General features: G+C 43.0%; 1 protein-coding gene across 1 annotated transcript in view; it reads left to right on the top strand.

Moving 5' to 3' along the window:
• The window catches only part of eif3c (eukaryotic translation initiation factor 3, subunit C), a 51,502-nt gene that overhangs the window by 23,714 nt on the left and 12,687 nt on the right, over positions 1–15,101 (top strand). Inside the window, exons 12-17 of the mRNA XM_084323370.1 lie at positions 2,653–2,778; positions 3,902–3,995; positions 6,352–6,539; positions 7,791–8,015; positions 8,782–8,973; positions 14,894–15,065. Of these exons, the coding sequence (XP_084179496.1) occupies positions 2,653–2,778; positions 3,902–3,995; positions 6,352–6,539; positions 7,791–8,015; positions 8,782–8,973; positions 14,894–15,065 (997 nt within the window). The remainder of the gene's footprint in view (positions 1–2,652; positions 2,779–3,901; positions 3,996–6,351; positions 6,540–7,790; positions 8,016–8,781; positions 8,974–14,893; positions 15,066–15,101) is intronic.

Genomic DNA, 15,101 nt, shown 5'->3' on the forward strand with positions numbered 1-15,101 from the left:
ACTTGTTTGTTTTTGGAACATTACATTATATTAGATTGAAATGTATTGTCGTCAAACAGCACAAGTACCGTACAATGAAAATAAGTTTGGTGTCCAACCAGAGTGCAAATGTAACAGTAAAGTGCCATAGTAATACACAATGTACAGGTGATTAAACTGGGTATAAAATATATACATTGGTACTACTGAGTAATAGTGCTAATCATATGCATGTACAGAGTTGTAGTATTAATATGTACAGTGATACAGGTATAAAGACACTGGTAGTAAGTGGTACTGGTAGTATTAATATGTACAGTGATACAGGTATAAAGACACTGGTAGTAAGTGGTACTGGTAGTATTCATATGTACAGGTATAAAGACATGCATGCATAAATGAATATAAAAAAGTACCCTTTTTCCCCAAACACAGTATAGTATCATTTCAAACACTCTAGTACCGCGGTACTATACCAATACCGGTATACCGTGCAACCCTAGTATGTACAGAGTTGTAGTATTACAGTGATACAGGTATAGACACACTATGGTAGTAAGTCATACTGGTCAGCAGCGTAACTAGTAAGAGTAGGTAAGGGATATGTACAGATATAGTATCTACAGATATGTAACAACTCAAGGATTATATGCTGGTATGTACAAATGGATGTGGATAAATATATATACGGTAGGTATAGGGCTGTCTTAAAGGCCAACTTGCAGGTTAAACCCTACTCTGCAATTATGGGTAGTTTACATCATTGGTATCTAATTTAATTTTTTTTCTTCATTTGATGCCGGAAATGCCACTCAGAAAGGGTTAAAAAGGTCCATGCACGAATAACATGCACGGAGCAAGTCAAAAAGCTTATCAGACTCTAGCACGGCCGTGACGTCACTTCAGGCAACTTATGCCTTATGCCCGTCCGGGTCATAGTACTACTGGCTATATGGCGCTGGCTAACGTTAGCATTATGTCTACTGTCGTGAACCATTTTAGATCGGGGCATGTAGAGGAGTTTGGGGAACGAGTAAAATCATGTGCAGGTCCTCTTCTCAGACCTGTGGGGCAGAGCACTGCACACGCATCATGCAAGATGCACCGAGTGGGCTACTATTGTGCTAACAACATGCCGCGACGTCTATCTTGTTAGCCGGCATGAATGCCAGATTTAAAATGGTTCTCTCCTCTTTGTATACCTTTGTTCTCGCAAGTATTCTGCCAGGGAACTTATGGACACGACAATAGTAGTAGTTATAAGGTGTTTGAGCTTGTAACGTTAGTTAGCTCATAGCTATCGTGGTAGCCAGTTTCGACGAAGTGTCCTTGCAGTAGTTTGTTTGACATGGTGTCCTTGCAGTAGTTTGTTTGACGTGGTGTCCTTGCAGTAGTTTGTTTGACACGAGACATGGTAACTAGTGATGCACCGATGTGAAAATTGTGGCCGATACCGATAACCGATATTATTACATGGCGTTTTAACATTCGCAGAAATGCTTGATTGTGATTGGTCAATAGCGCTCGTCAGAGGTCCGTTATTACTCTATAACGGACCTCTGCCGAGCAATAATGACCGCTGTTCGCAATCAAGCCCACTGACACACTGCAGCAGTGCAATCAGTCCACACACCTGCCGGCGATAATAATAACTTTATTTGGGCTGACAGCGGACGGAGCCACAGAACAACTGCGTCTGCATTTGATCTCGTCTTGTCGATGGTGTAAAATGAATTGGGTATATTGTTGGTAAGTTAGCCATGTAATAAGCGGGATAATGTATAGCTATAGTCGGTCATTGTCGCAAAATAATTGACCTTCACTACGTTTAAAACACCTCGGTGAGGCGCCTCGGTATTCTAAACTCTGTCGGTCAATTATTTTGCGACAATGACCTCGTAGCTATACCATTATCCCTTACTTAATATTGCTGTTCTGGCCGATACCGATATTTACCGATGTCGATATCTCTGTATAGAAAACACTTTTTTATGATAATCAAATAAAGAGCTATTTTCCAAAACGCATTTTTATTTTTATTTTTTACTTCTGTAACTTATTTTCAGAAATTACTGATATTTTGAAACTATTTAAGGCCAAAACATGTATATAAAAAAAAAAATATATATATATATATATACCGTACTTTTCGCACTATAAGCCGCACTGGACTATAAGCCGCAGGTGTTTTAATGTTTAATTACCATATGTAATTAGCATTGGGACACAATACTGTCGGACAAATAACAAGAATTAACTCATTTACAAGTTGCATTAAGTTTACCAAATAAGGGAACAGATAAATAACATTTCAATGCAGTCAAAAAAGCAATATTTATATTTTTACATTTTCGGGTTTGGTCACGTCGAGTCACATATAAGCCGCACCGTTATATAAGCCGCAGGGTCGAAAAATGGGGGAAAAAGCCACGGCTTATAGTCCGAAAAGTACGGTATATATATATTTTTTTTTTAAATATCGGCCCTATCTTGATATCGGACCGATACCGATGTGTAAAAAAACTGCCATATCGGCAGCCGATATATCGTGCATCACTAATGGTAACCCTTGCATCTGTCCCCCCTCTCTCATCCCTCTCTCTCATCCCTCTCTCTCCTCTCTCTCTCACCCCTCTCTCTCCCTCTCATCCCTCTCTCTCTCTCCTCCCCCAGGCCGACATGTGGAAGAAGTGTCTGGAGTGTCTCGACGAGCTGCTGGACATCCTGTTCAACAACACCAACATCTTCATCGGAGAAAACATCGCAGAGGACAGCGAGAGCCTGGCCGTCTCAGACCAGGTACCATCTAGACCACCTCAGACCAGGTACCACCTAGACCACCTAGAGCCTGGCAGTCTGAGACCAGGTAGACCACCATGTAGACTGTTTCAGACCAGGTAGACTGCCTCAGACCAGGTAGACTGTCTCAGACCAGGTATACTGCCAGTTAGACTGTCTCAGACCAGGTAGACTGTCTCAGACCAGGTAGACTGTCTCAGACCAGGTAGTGTCTCAGACCAGATATACTGCCAGTTAGACTGTCTCAGACCAGGTAGACTGCCTCAGACCAGGTAGACTGTCTCAGACCAGGTATACTGCCAGTTAGACTGTCTCAGACCAGGTAGACTGCCTCAGACCAGGTAGACTGTCTCAGACCAGGTAGACTGTCAGTTAGACTGTCTCAGACCAGGTAGACTGCCTCAGACCAGGTAGACTGCCTCAGACCAGGTAGACTGCCTCAGACCAGGTAGACTGCCTCAGACCAGGTAGACTGTCAGTTACTGTCTCAGACCAGGTAGACTGTCTCAGACCAGGTAGACTGTCAGTTACTGTCTCAGACCAGGTAGACTGTCTCAGACCCGGTAGACTGCCTCAGACCCGGTAGACTGCCTCAGACCCGGTAGACTGCCTCAGACCTGGTAGACTGTCTCAGACCCGGTAGACTGCCTCAGACCTGGTAGACTGTCTCAGACCAGGTAGACTGTCTCAGACCCGGTAGACTGCCTCAGACCTGGTAGACTGTCTCAGACCAGGTAGAGTGTCTCAGACTAGGTAGACTGTCTCTGACCAGGTAGAGTGTCTCAGACCAGGTAGAGTGTCTCAGACCAGGTAGAGTGTCTCAGACCAGGTAGAGTGTCTCAGACCAGGTAGACTGTCTCAGACCAGGTAGAGTGTCTCAGACCAGGTAGACTGTCTCGGACCAGGTAGAGTGTCTCAGACCAGGTAGACTGCCTCAGACCAGGTAGAGTGTCTCAGACCAGGTAGACTGTCTCGGACCAGGTAGAGTGTCTCGGACCAGGTAGAGTGTCTCGGACCAGGTAGACTGTCTCGGACCAGGTAGAGTGTCTCAGACCAGGTAGACTGTCTCAGACCAGGTAGATGATGGGTCTCTAACTCTGCTCTGTGTTGGACGTGTGTTCAGCCCTTCAGGGTGCGCGGCTGCATCCTCACGCTGGTGGAGAGGATGGACGAGGAGTTCACCAAGATCATGCAGAACACAGACCCTCACTCTCAAGGTGAGACACAGACCCTCACTCTCAAGGTGAGACACAGACCCTCACTCTCAAGGTGAGTCACAGACCCTCACTCTCGAGGTGAGACAGAACACAGACCCTCACGCTCAAGGTCATCTGACTCATGTTTACAACCCAGTGCAGAACATTATCTGGTCTTTGGTCACAAATTACTCAAAGTTCATAATATGCTCCAAATACTGGTATGGCTCCAAAAATATACATATATATATATAATAAGCACATATATAATGTGTGTGAATCTCTTTTGAAACTAATTATTTTGATTAATATCCCTATAAATGCTGAGAAATGCCCCTTAACTCTTTGACCGCCACCCTGTTTTTCCATCTTTACTCCCTGGAGCCAGCTTTTTTGACCATTTTCACAATGTTTGCAGTAGGGCTGGGCGATATGGCCTAAATATGATATCACGATATTTTCTGACCTTTCGGCGACACGCATCACGATGTTTTTCTTTTTTTCCCCAAACAATTCATTATGAGGCTTACCAAGACAGTATTTGAGTTTGCAAGCTAACATTAAAGACAAAATAAAATACCCATGCATTTAGCATTTTTATATTATATATTAGATTTAGATTATTGGATTATTAGATTATATATTGCATATATTTAGCAATGAGATATTATATGATTTAGATATGAAATATGATGAATTGAAAATGGGGGACCCTGATGTAAACAAGACGAAAGTCTTTCTCTGGTCTGCATCCTCCAGTCCACTGTTGTTGTATTGAGCTGTACTGTATTGTACCCATGCTGCAATCTGTTAATAACGTTTTCATTCATTCAGACGGCAAACAGAATCATTTTGATTGACAGTCGAGTCTGCCAATTACGTCACACCGCTTGCACCCGCCCTGCTGTTCTTAGCACCAATCGGCAAGCGCGTATTCATTTTTTACTTCCGCCATTGGAGAGCTCAATGACAACAACAATGGTAGCGGTAGCTCCCTGCGGCCGACGTTTAGCTTTTAGCTCCGCAGGATGACTAAACGACTTGAGGCATAATGATTTTACTGCAACGGATGTTATAATAAAAGCCTTTCCATACATCTGTCTGATTGAAAACTTTATTAACAGACCGCAGAATGGGCACAACTGAGTCAGCACGGGCTGAGATATGAACGACTAATGCTTGCTATATCTAGGTCGACCTCGGACGTTGCTATGTAAATACGCGGATGTTATTGAACGTGTAACTATATAACGTTAATGCCACAAAACGAATGCCTTTGTTATCATAAGTAGTAACTTTGATGCAGTAGTGTGTGTGTGGGGCGGCGCTGTTCAAAAGTTTCAACGTGTGGACCAGATTGACGCGACACAATCCTCTTGGGCAAAACATCACGATATCCACGATACGTTTAAAAAGTGTATCGTTAATGAACTGTACCCGATATTTATATAATATCGCCCAGCCCTAGTTTGCAGACCCATCGTATATTCTAAAATCTATATTATAGCTATGGAGACGATTAGGCCTGCCGCGATAAGCAATAAATCGATTAATTGCCGCGATAATTAAAATGAATGCAATGATTTTGACGGGCGCGATTAATTGCTATTTGCGCGTTTGTTTTAATGAGGCGGAACCAGTGCCCCTTGTCAGTCACTCTCCGTGTGGGTTGGCCGCTGGCGTTACTACAGAGCACAGCACGGGAGCTCCGTGGGGCAGTAGCAACGCCACATATTTAGCTTACCTACATTTCTCAATAGTGTTGCTCCTTTTAACCAAGTAGCGTTATTTGTAGTGTAACGTTAGAATAACACAGAATAACGTTAATACAATTACATGCATCATTGTTTACAATGAACGGGTGGGGCTAGTCAAAGCACTGGAGACGGGGACAAGTTAAACATGAATTAATTTATTATAACGGGTCGTTTTCGAGTCGTGCTGCAGTGCCTACGCACCACAGCTATTCTATTATATACGGCTTTGACGCGTCCTCCTCATCGTTGATTGCCTGTAGTAGCTGCATCTAACGTTAGTAGCTAACGTTAAAACTAAAAAACACAACCAGACGAGACAAGTTGTCGGCTAGGATAATCGCAACAATACTTCCGGTCCGGTCGGTGGGCTTCAAAATAAAAGTCTTAAACTGGAAAAGACGGAGCGGTGGGCTTCAAAATAAAAGTTTTGGGAAATACATTTCTCAATTTTTTTTTTAACCGGTCGCAATAATATCGCTTATCGCGATATTTTCGGGGGCAATTAATCGCCCAGCAAAATTTGTTATCGTGGCAGGCCTAGAGACGATAGTATGGTAGCTCATTTGACGGGCACTATTTATACTCCAACTCCTCCCTCTCCCCCCCCTCCCCCCTCCTAGAGTACGTGGACAACCTGAAGGACGAGGGTCATGTGTGTGGCATCATCGACCGCCTGCTGGGCTACCTGGAGACCAAGGGCAGCACGGAGGAGGTCTGCCGCATCTACCTGCGGCGCATCATGCACACCTACTACAAGTTCGACTACAAGGCTCACCGCCGCAGCCTGGGCCTCCAGGGAGAGACTAAGGTGAGGCTGCCTTTAGAGCCTGTTAGGTTATGTTAGGTTCTGTTTACATCCCTGTTAGGTTCTGTTTAGATCCTGTTAGGTTCTGTTTAGATCCCTGTTGGATTCTGTTTAGATCCTGTTAGGTTCTGTTTACATCCCTGTTAGGTTCTGTTTAGATCCTGTTAGGTTCTGTTTAGATCCCTGTTGGATTCTGTTTAGATCCTGTTAGGTTCTGTTTAGATCCCGTTAGGTTCTGTTTAGACCCAGTTAGGTTCTGTTTAGATCCCGTTAGGTTCTGTTTACCCGTACATCCCTGTTAGGTTCTGTTTAGACCCTGTTAGGTTCCGTTTAGACCCTGTTAGGTTCCGTTTAGATCCTGTTAGGTTCTGTTTAGATCCTGTTAGGTTCTGTTTAGTTTAGATCCCGTTAGGTTCTGTTTAGATCCTGTTAGGTTCTGTTTAGTTTAGATCCTGTTAGGTTCTGTTTAGATCCTGTTAGGTTCTGTTTAGTTTAGATCCTGTTGGGTTCTGTTTAGTTTAGATCCTGTTGGGTTCTGTTTAGTTTAGATCCTGTTAGGTTCGGTTTAGTTTAGATCCTGTTAGGTTCTGTTTAGATCCCGTTAGGTTCTGTTTAGTTTAGATCCTGTTAGGTTCTGTTTAGTTTAGATCCTGTTAGGTTCTGTTTAGATCCCGTTAGGTTCTGTTTAGATCCCGTTAGGTTCCGTTTAGATCCCGTTAGGTTCTGTTTAGTTTAGATCCTGTTAGGTTCTGTTTAGTTTAGATCCTGTTAGGTTCTGTTTAGTTTAGATCCTGTTAGGTTCTGTTTAGATCCCGTTAGGTTCTGTTTAGTTTAGATCCTGTTAGGTTCTGTTTAGTTTAGATCCTGTTAGGTTCTATTTAGATCCTGTTAGGTTCTGTTTAGATCCCGTTAGGTTCTGTTTAGTTTAGATCCCGTTAGGTTCTGTTTAGTTTAGATCCTGTTAGGTTCTATTTAGATCCTGTTAGGTTCTGTTTAGATCCCATTAGGTTCTGTTTAGTTTAGATCCTGTTAGGTTCTGTTTAGATCCTGTTAGGTTCTATTTACATCCCGTTAGATTCTGTTTACATCCCGTTAGATTCTGTTTAGATCCTGTTAGGTTCTGTTTACATCCCGTTAGGTTTCAGCACTGTTTGATGAACATGTTACTCAGGTCTCTGGCTGCAGGGGTCAAGGGTCAGGTCACCGGCTACTGGTGGAGGTCGTTCTGCATGTAATATGTCTCTGTGTCTCCAGTCGGAGCAGGACCAGGAGGAGAGCGAGGGCGAGGACAGTGCCGTCATCATGGACCGCCTCTGCAAGTTCATCTACTCCAAGGACCGAACGGACCGCATCCGCACGTGCGCCATCCTCTGCCACATCTACCACCACGCGCTGCACTCGCGCTGGTACCAGGCCCGCGACCTCATGCTCATGAGCCACCTGCAGGACAACATCCAGCACGCAGACCCCCCCGTACAGGTAGGCAGTATTAGGGATTAGGGGTGGGAATCGCCAGAGACCTCACGATACGATACTATCGCGATACTTGCGTCGCAATATGATAGTGTCGCGATACTAAATATATCGCGATACGCTGAGTATTGCAGAATTTATTTTTATTTTTTATTGATTTTTTGGATCACATTTAATTTATTACCTTTTTTCAACTGCAAAGTAAAACTGTCAACATGTTTTATCTAATTTCAGTCTGTTCATCTCACTTCAATCATTTTTATTGCAGAACATGGTATTTTCTCAAGCAGACAGATGTAAACACTGTAATCTGTGTTGCATGTACCTGACAAACTGAACTGTTTGTATTAGTCATATTCCAACTTAACTGAATGTGTGTGTGGACTACTGTACTATTACAGGTATTGAAATGAACAATGCAACTTCCTTATAAAAAAAAAATAAATAAAAAATTAAAGGTTTTATTTTTTTATGAATAATTAAATATCGATACTTGGCGTCCCTGTATCGATACAGTATCGCCACGCAAAGTATCGTGATGCTACTACGTATCGATTTCCCCCCCCCCACCCCTATTAGGGATGCACCGATCCGACTTTGTAAGTCCCGATAGCTGAGAGAGATACCGATACCGATCACCCTGTTGTCAGGCAGCAGCATCACCCTGTTGTCAGGCAGCATCACCCTATTTTATTTCACGCAGTAGGTATGGGAGTTTTGAGTTATTTTCCATGTTTTCAAAGTCTCCCCCCTCTCTCCCCCCCCCCTCTAGATCCTGTACAACAGGACCATGGTGCAGCTGGGTATCTGTGCGTTCCGCCAGGGGATGATCAAAGACGCCCACAATGCCCTGCTGGACATCCAGTCGTCGGGCCGCGCCAAGGAGCTGCTGGGGCAGGGTCTCCTGATGAGGAACATGCAGGAGAGGAACGCGGAGCAGGAGAAGATCGAGAAGAGGAGACAGGTGGGGCTGCATATATAACCCTATATATATACCCTATATATACATCTACATTGAATTGAATTGAATACTTTATTTTGACACAAATCGTATGACAAAAAAAACATTTTTAAAAGACAAGACAATAACAGTGTCAATAACACAGGTCAAAAATGGATAAAACACAATAAAGCCAAGGCTTGTTTCCATTGTGGTCCATACATGGAACATAAAAAGGCACAGAAACACAAATGGACATGTACACTGACAGGACACATTCTAATTTTTTTTTTATAAAAACACCTAACCTGACAACTCATACAGTTAACTAATGTTAAAAGAAAATCCGCAAACCCTTAAAAGCAACTCATGATAAAAGATAAAAGAAATAAAAGCCAAGTTATGATAAAAGAGATAAAAAAAACATTTTAAGACCAATTTGAGTTGCTGCTGAGCCATGTTTTTAGGGCGGATTTAAATCCGAGAGGGGAGTTCAGGAGTTTTAAAAATGTTGGCAGGGCATTCCACATTACCGTAGCAGAGTAAAAAAAAAATGCATCTTTCCCCATGCATGTCCTGACTCTCGGCGGGACCAGGTCCGTGGGGCTTCCTCTTGTGGCGTGTTTGTGGACATCTCCTACTTTATTAAAATAATTGACTAGGTACTTGGGGACCGGTTCTTTTAGTACTTTAAAAACCAGTAGCATTTTAAGCTGGTGTACTCTTTCTTCAACCCTAAGCCATCCCAGCCTGCTAAAGTGGGCTGGCGTTAGGTGAGTCCTAAAGTGAAGGTTGTGCAGGAGTCTCACTAGTTTGTTTTGGGAGGTCTGGAGCTTTGTCTTCATTTGTTTTGATATGTTGCTGTACCATGAAGTGCAAGCATAGTCAAAGTGACATTGGATGAGGGCTCCAGCTAGGGTCCTCAGAGCGTTCCTATTTATGAACGAGGAAATTCTAAATAAAAATTTGGTTTTTTGATTGACCTTAGTAATAACTTTTTGTGCCATTTTTTTCGTTAGAAAGTTTGTTATTTAAAATAAAGCCCAGGTAGGTGACCTCCTCTTTATCCTCAATAATGTTTTCACCTACTCTAATTTTAAAACCCTGGGATTTCTTTAGGTTGGCGTTTGACCCAAAGAGTATGGCCTCTGTTTTTCCCAGATGTAGAGACAATTTATTGTCACTGAGTCAGGAGCAGATTTTTTTCATTTCACTGCTCAGGACACTTTCCACTTTAGACTTATCCCTGTCTGAGACCAGGAGTGCATCAGTCTGTACATACCTGCATATACCCTATATATATATACATCTGTCTGTAGTACATACCTATATATATACATCTACATCTGTCTACATACCTCCATATACCCTATATATATAATCTACCGGTCTGTACATACCTGCATACCCTATATATATATCTACCTGTCTGTACATACCTGCATATAATGATCTGTAGATACTATATATATATCTGTACATATCCCTTACCTACTCTTACTAGTTACTATATATATATATCTGTACATATCCTCTACCTACTCTTACTAGTTACTATATATATATCTGTACATATCCCTTACCTACTCTTACTAGTTACTATATATATATATATATATCTGTACATATCCCTTACCTACTCTTACTAGTTACGCTGCTGGCCAGTATGACTTACTACCATAGTGTCTTTATACCTGTATCACTGTACATATTAATACTACAACTCTGTACATACATCTGATTAGCACTATTACTCAGTAGTACTATTTTATATATTTTATACCCAGTTTAATCTCCTGTACATTGTATATCACTATTACACTTTACTGTTACATTGTCACTCTGGTTGGATGTCAAACTTTTCCTTGTGTGTGACTGTCATACGGAGGTCTTGACTGTCATAAGTAGGGTTGGGTACATTTCACATTTGTACAGGTACCTGTGAATCGATACCGGTACCCAACGGTACCTTTTTCCGGTACTTTAGTCTACCTACCTCGGTTGTAAAAAATTTAAATAAAATTCCAAACTTCAAATAATTTATTATCATTATTTATTTAGAACAAACAAGTTGTTAACACACTCACGGCCTTTGATTTCCCCATCTAGCTATAGCTGGGCCAGCTTTCCATTACACACTTTCACTGTGCGTCACGTTGTTTGTAGAGCTAAATCTATATTTTATATTATAGCTATGGACACAATATCATGGTCATTTGACCATAAGAACCTTCCGTTCAAGATGCAAAAAAGAAATAATTGTTTCATCCATACGTTCCCGTTTTATACCGTGGTGAATATGAGTGTTATTTCTGAATGATCAGGGCTAATTCCTGGGAGGCTGTTTATAAGCCGTGACGTGTATTATCAAGAGTCAAGTCAAGAGTTTTAATTGTCACGGCATACAAGTATACAATGAAATGCGGGTGGTCTTGTATACCAAATCCATAGGCGTTTCATCCCTACAGACACTACAATAAAAAAATCAAATGCATATGATGGGTATTATGTTTCATCATGAATGCATGAAAGGGGGGGGGGGGGGGGGGGGGTCATTTCTGATTAATTGATTGCCAATAACGGCATTCGTTATTACCACAACGAGATGGCTATGAAAACCTTGCACGATCAAGCTGATATTTACGTCAAATTGTTCTTACCTGTGGCCAGTGGGATTCCAAAAAGAATATTCCAATTATTTGATCGCCATCTGGTTGATCATATGTCCATTTGGTCGATGACATAACTCACCACAGCATAATGAATCGGGGGTCCCGAAAACTATTCAATGCGATCGGGTGAAGCCCTAGGTTCAGGTTAGTAGAAAAGAGCACCCGGAGCGTTTTCAGTGTGGCACCCGGTCTGGAACAGGGGTTACTGCATTCTCGATACAGCGCCACTAGCAGGATCTGGCCGGTACTGCACCTTCGGAGTCCCGGTAGCCTTTTCCTTAATGATAAGCAAGCAGTGCAAGAATGCGGAAGCATTCTACCGTAGTGGCGTGCGGTAATGCGCCTTTCATTTTCCGCCGCCCAGCGCCCGTGCGTGCACCGGCGTGCTCGCTCAGGTGCGTGCGTGCGCCGGCGTGCTCGCGCGAGGTGCCCGCGCATGCGCATGAGATCCCGCCTTGGTTCGACACGAGCGGAGCTCAATATATATAAGTCACCGCCCCTTATTCAGTATCTAGAAATAGCTCAATTGGCAAGACTACATGGCTGTGGATCCTATGGCTCGTTTGCTGGCGAGTTCGAATCCCATCAAATATTTTTTTTTTTAACGTGATTTTTTTTTAACGTGTATTCTTTCGCCGGTTAAGGTTAGGCATGGTTAAGGTTAAGGTTAAGGTTAGGCATTGTTTCGGAGTTGGTTAAGGTTAGAACGGTTAAGTTTAGGCGCTGTTAAGGAGCTGGTTAAGGTTAGAGTTTGTCAAAGAGAATGGCAATATAATTTCTATGGTTAAGGTTAGGCATGGTTAAGGTTAAGGTTAGGCATTGTTTCGGAGTTGGTTAAGGTTAGAACGGTTAAGTTTAGGCGCTGTTAAGGAGCTGGTTAAGGTTAGAGTTTGTCAAAGAGAATGGCAATAGATAGCCTATTTCCGCGCGACAGCTCCCAAAGCGGGCCTGAAAAGAAAGGCGCTTTACCGTAGTGGCGTGCGGTGACGAATGCTTCCGCATTTTTGCACTGCTTGCTTATCATTAAGGTAGACGCGTCCCGGTATGCCTTTTACAGGCAAAATACTGCTCCCTGACATTGAATAGGGTATTCAAATAGAATAAAAGGGAAAACGAGTCCGTCAACCGCTGGCTTTTCGGCTTGCCATTGCCCTAACTGCTTTGTTGTTGAATCAAGTCGAATCCTAGGTAGGCGTGTGACATTTTTATTTATTCTTTTACAGTACCGAAATGTGGCACTGGCGGATCTCACGTGAATCGGTACTCTGTAGTACCGACGTGATTTGGTCGGTACCCTTAAAAGTACCAGATTCGGTACCCATCCTGTGTGTCATAAGGAGGTCTTGTCTGTGTCATAAGTAGGGTTGGGCACAGAGAACCGGTTCTAATAGGAACCGGTTCCTAACTTCCGGTTCTGGAACCGGAAGTAACATATTTGCAATTCGATTCTTAATTTAGGGCTCAAAATATATATTTTTTTTACTTTTGTTAATTAATACCCTAGTTACAGTACAGCAACCAAATTAAACTGTATCAAGTCAACAATGTGAATAGTATGAAAAAAATGTAAGATAAAAAAAAGAAAACTCCTGCGAAATAAGCTATGACCTGTTTTGACCTGCACCTCAAAGAATCGGAATCGAGAATCGTTTAGAACAGGAATCGAAGGGCGGTCAGGTGGCGTAACGGAGATTGCGTTCGTCACCAAACCCCGGAGCGGCTAGATTCGCCTGTTCGAATCCAGCTCACAGCTCCGGGGTTGTCACCAGCTTGGCTGGCCGTTCACACTAATACAATTGGCAGTATTAGAGGGTGGGAGAAGCTGGCGGGGTGGGTCCGGGTCATTGTAAACAGCGACTCCTACAGTTCTGTCGGGGCGCCTGCTAAGCGCGGATAGGACTTGAGTGGGATAGTGTGATCCTTCCACACGCTACGCCCTCTCAATGAGAATCCGCACTGCCAGGTGAAAAGAAGCGGTTGATTGGCTGGACGTGTGTCGGAGGAAGCACGTGATAGCCTCCACTCTCCCAGACCGACTGTGGGGGGTAAGTGCGCAGCGACCAGGAAGGGGATTGGGAATTGGCATAACGACTAACATTGGGATGGGAGAAAATCGGAGGAAAATGTAGGGGGAAAAAGATCAATATATTAAAAAAAAAAAAAAAAAAAAAAAAAACAGGAATCGAAATGGAGAATCAGAACCGGAATCGTTCAAATCCAAACGATGCCCAACCCTAGTCATAAGGAGTAGGGATGCACCGAATGGGAAATTCTTGGTCGAAACCGATACCGAAAATAGGAAACAGTTGGCCGAATGCCGAAAGGCCGAAAATGATTAATATAAATATATATATAATGTATTTTTTTTTTCAGCTACCTGTTTATGGCAAAATATATGATTATGGCAAAACTTAACTTAAATAATATTAATAATCACTATTATGGGCCCATAAAACATTTATTCAGCACTTTTGTTGAATTAATTCCAGACTGACTGCTGAAAGATTGTACAATTTAAACATTTTCTCTTTGCATACATCAAAATGTGCATTAAAGTCGAGTGCATTTTCTTTTCTCTGTAGGATAACTACAACAAAGTGCATTCAGAACAAAGCCACGGTGCTTTAAAACTGCATAACGATCTGCATAAAGACACACACATTATTGGATGCGTTGCTCCCGGAGTTTACATAGAAACAGCGCGACTCCCAAGAGGAATTAGGCTGCAGAACGCAGGAAGAGCTGTCAAGCTGCTCATGTTACACGTTGCACGTTTTGATTACGTCATCACAACAACACTTTAGGTTACGAACGCTACGTAACCCTGTTCTTTGACATTCTGTGATATCTTTTCGGTCCTAAAACCCTTTCGGCCGAAAGAGCCTTTTTAACCATTTTCGTCCGATAATTTTCGATGGCACAATTTTCGGCGCATCCCTAATAAGGAGGTCTTCACTGTGTGTCATAAGGAGGTCTTCACTGTGTCATAAGGAGGTCTTGACTGTGTGTCATAAGGAGGTCTTCACTGTCATAAGGAGGTCTTGACTGTGTCATAAGGAGGTCTTCACTGTCATAAGGAGGTCTTGACTGTGTCATAAGGAGGTCTTCACTGTCATAAGGAGGTCTTGACTGTGTCATAAGGAGGTCTTGACTGTGTCATAAGGAGGTCTTCACTGTGTCATAAGGAGGTCTTGACTGTGTCATAAGGAGGTCTTGACTGTCACAAGGAGGTCTTCACTGTGTCATAAGGAGGTCTTGTGTCCGTCGTCCAGGTTCCGTTCCACATGCACATCAACCTGGAGCTGCTGGAGTGCGTGTACCTGGTCTCCGCCATGCTGCTGGAGATCCCCTACATGGCGGCGCACGAGTTCGACGCCCGGCGCAGGATGATCAGCAAGCAGTTCCACCACCAGCTGAGGGTGGGAGAGAGGCAGCCCCTGCTAGGTATGTACACACCCTGTAATACTACAAATAATAATT

This window comes from Notolepis coatsorum (assembly GCF_963971535.1).
Source record: "Notolepis coatsorum genome assembly, chromosome: 10".
Classification (NCBI taxonomy): Eukaryota; Metazoa; Chordata; class Actinopteri; order Aulopiformes; family Paralepididae; genus Notolepis; species Notolepis coatsorum.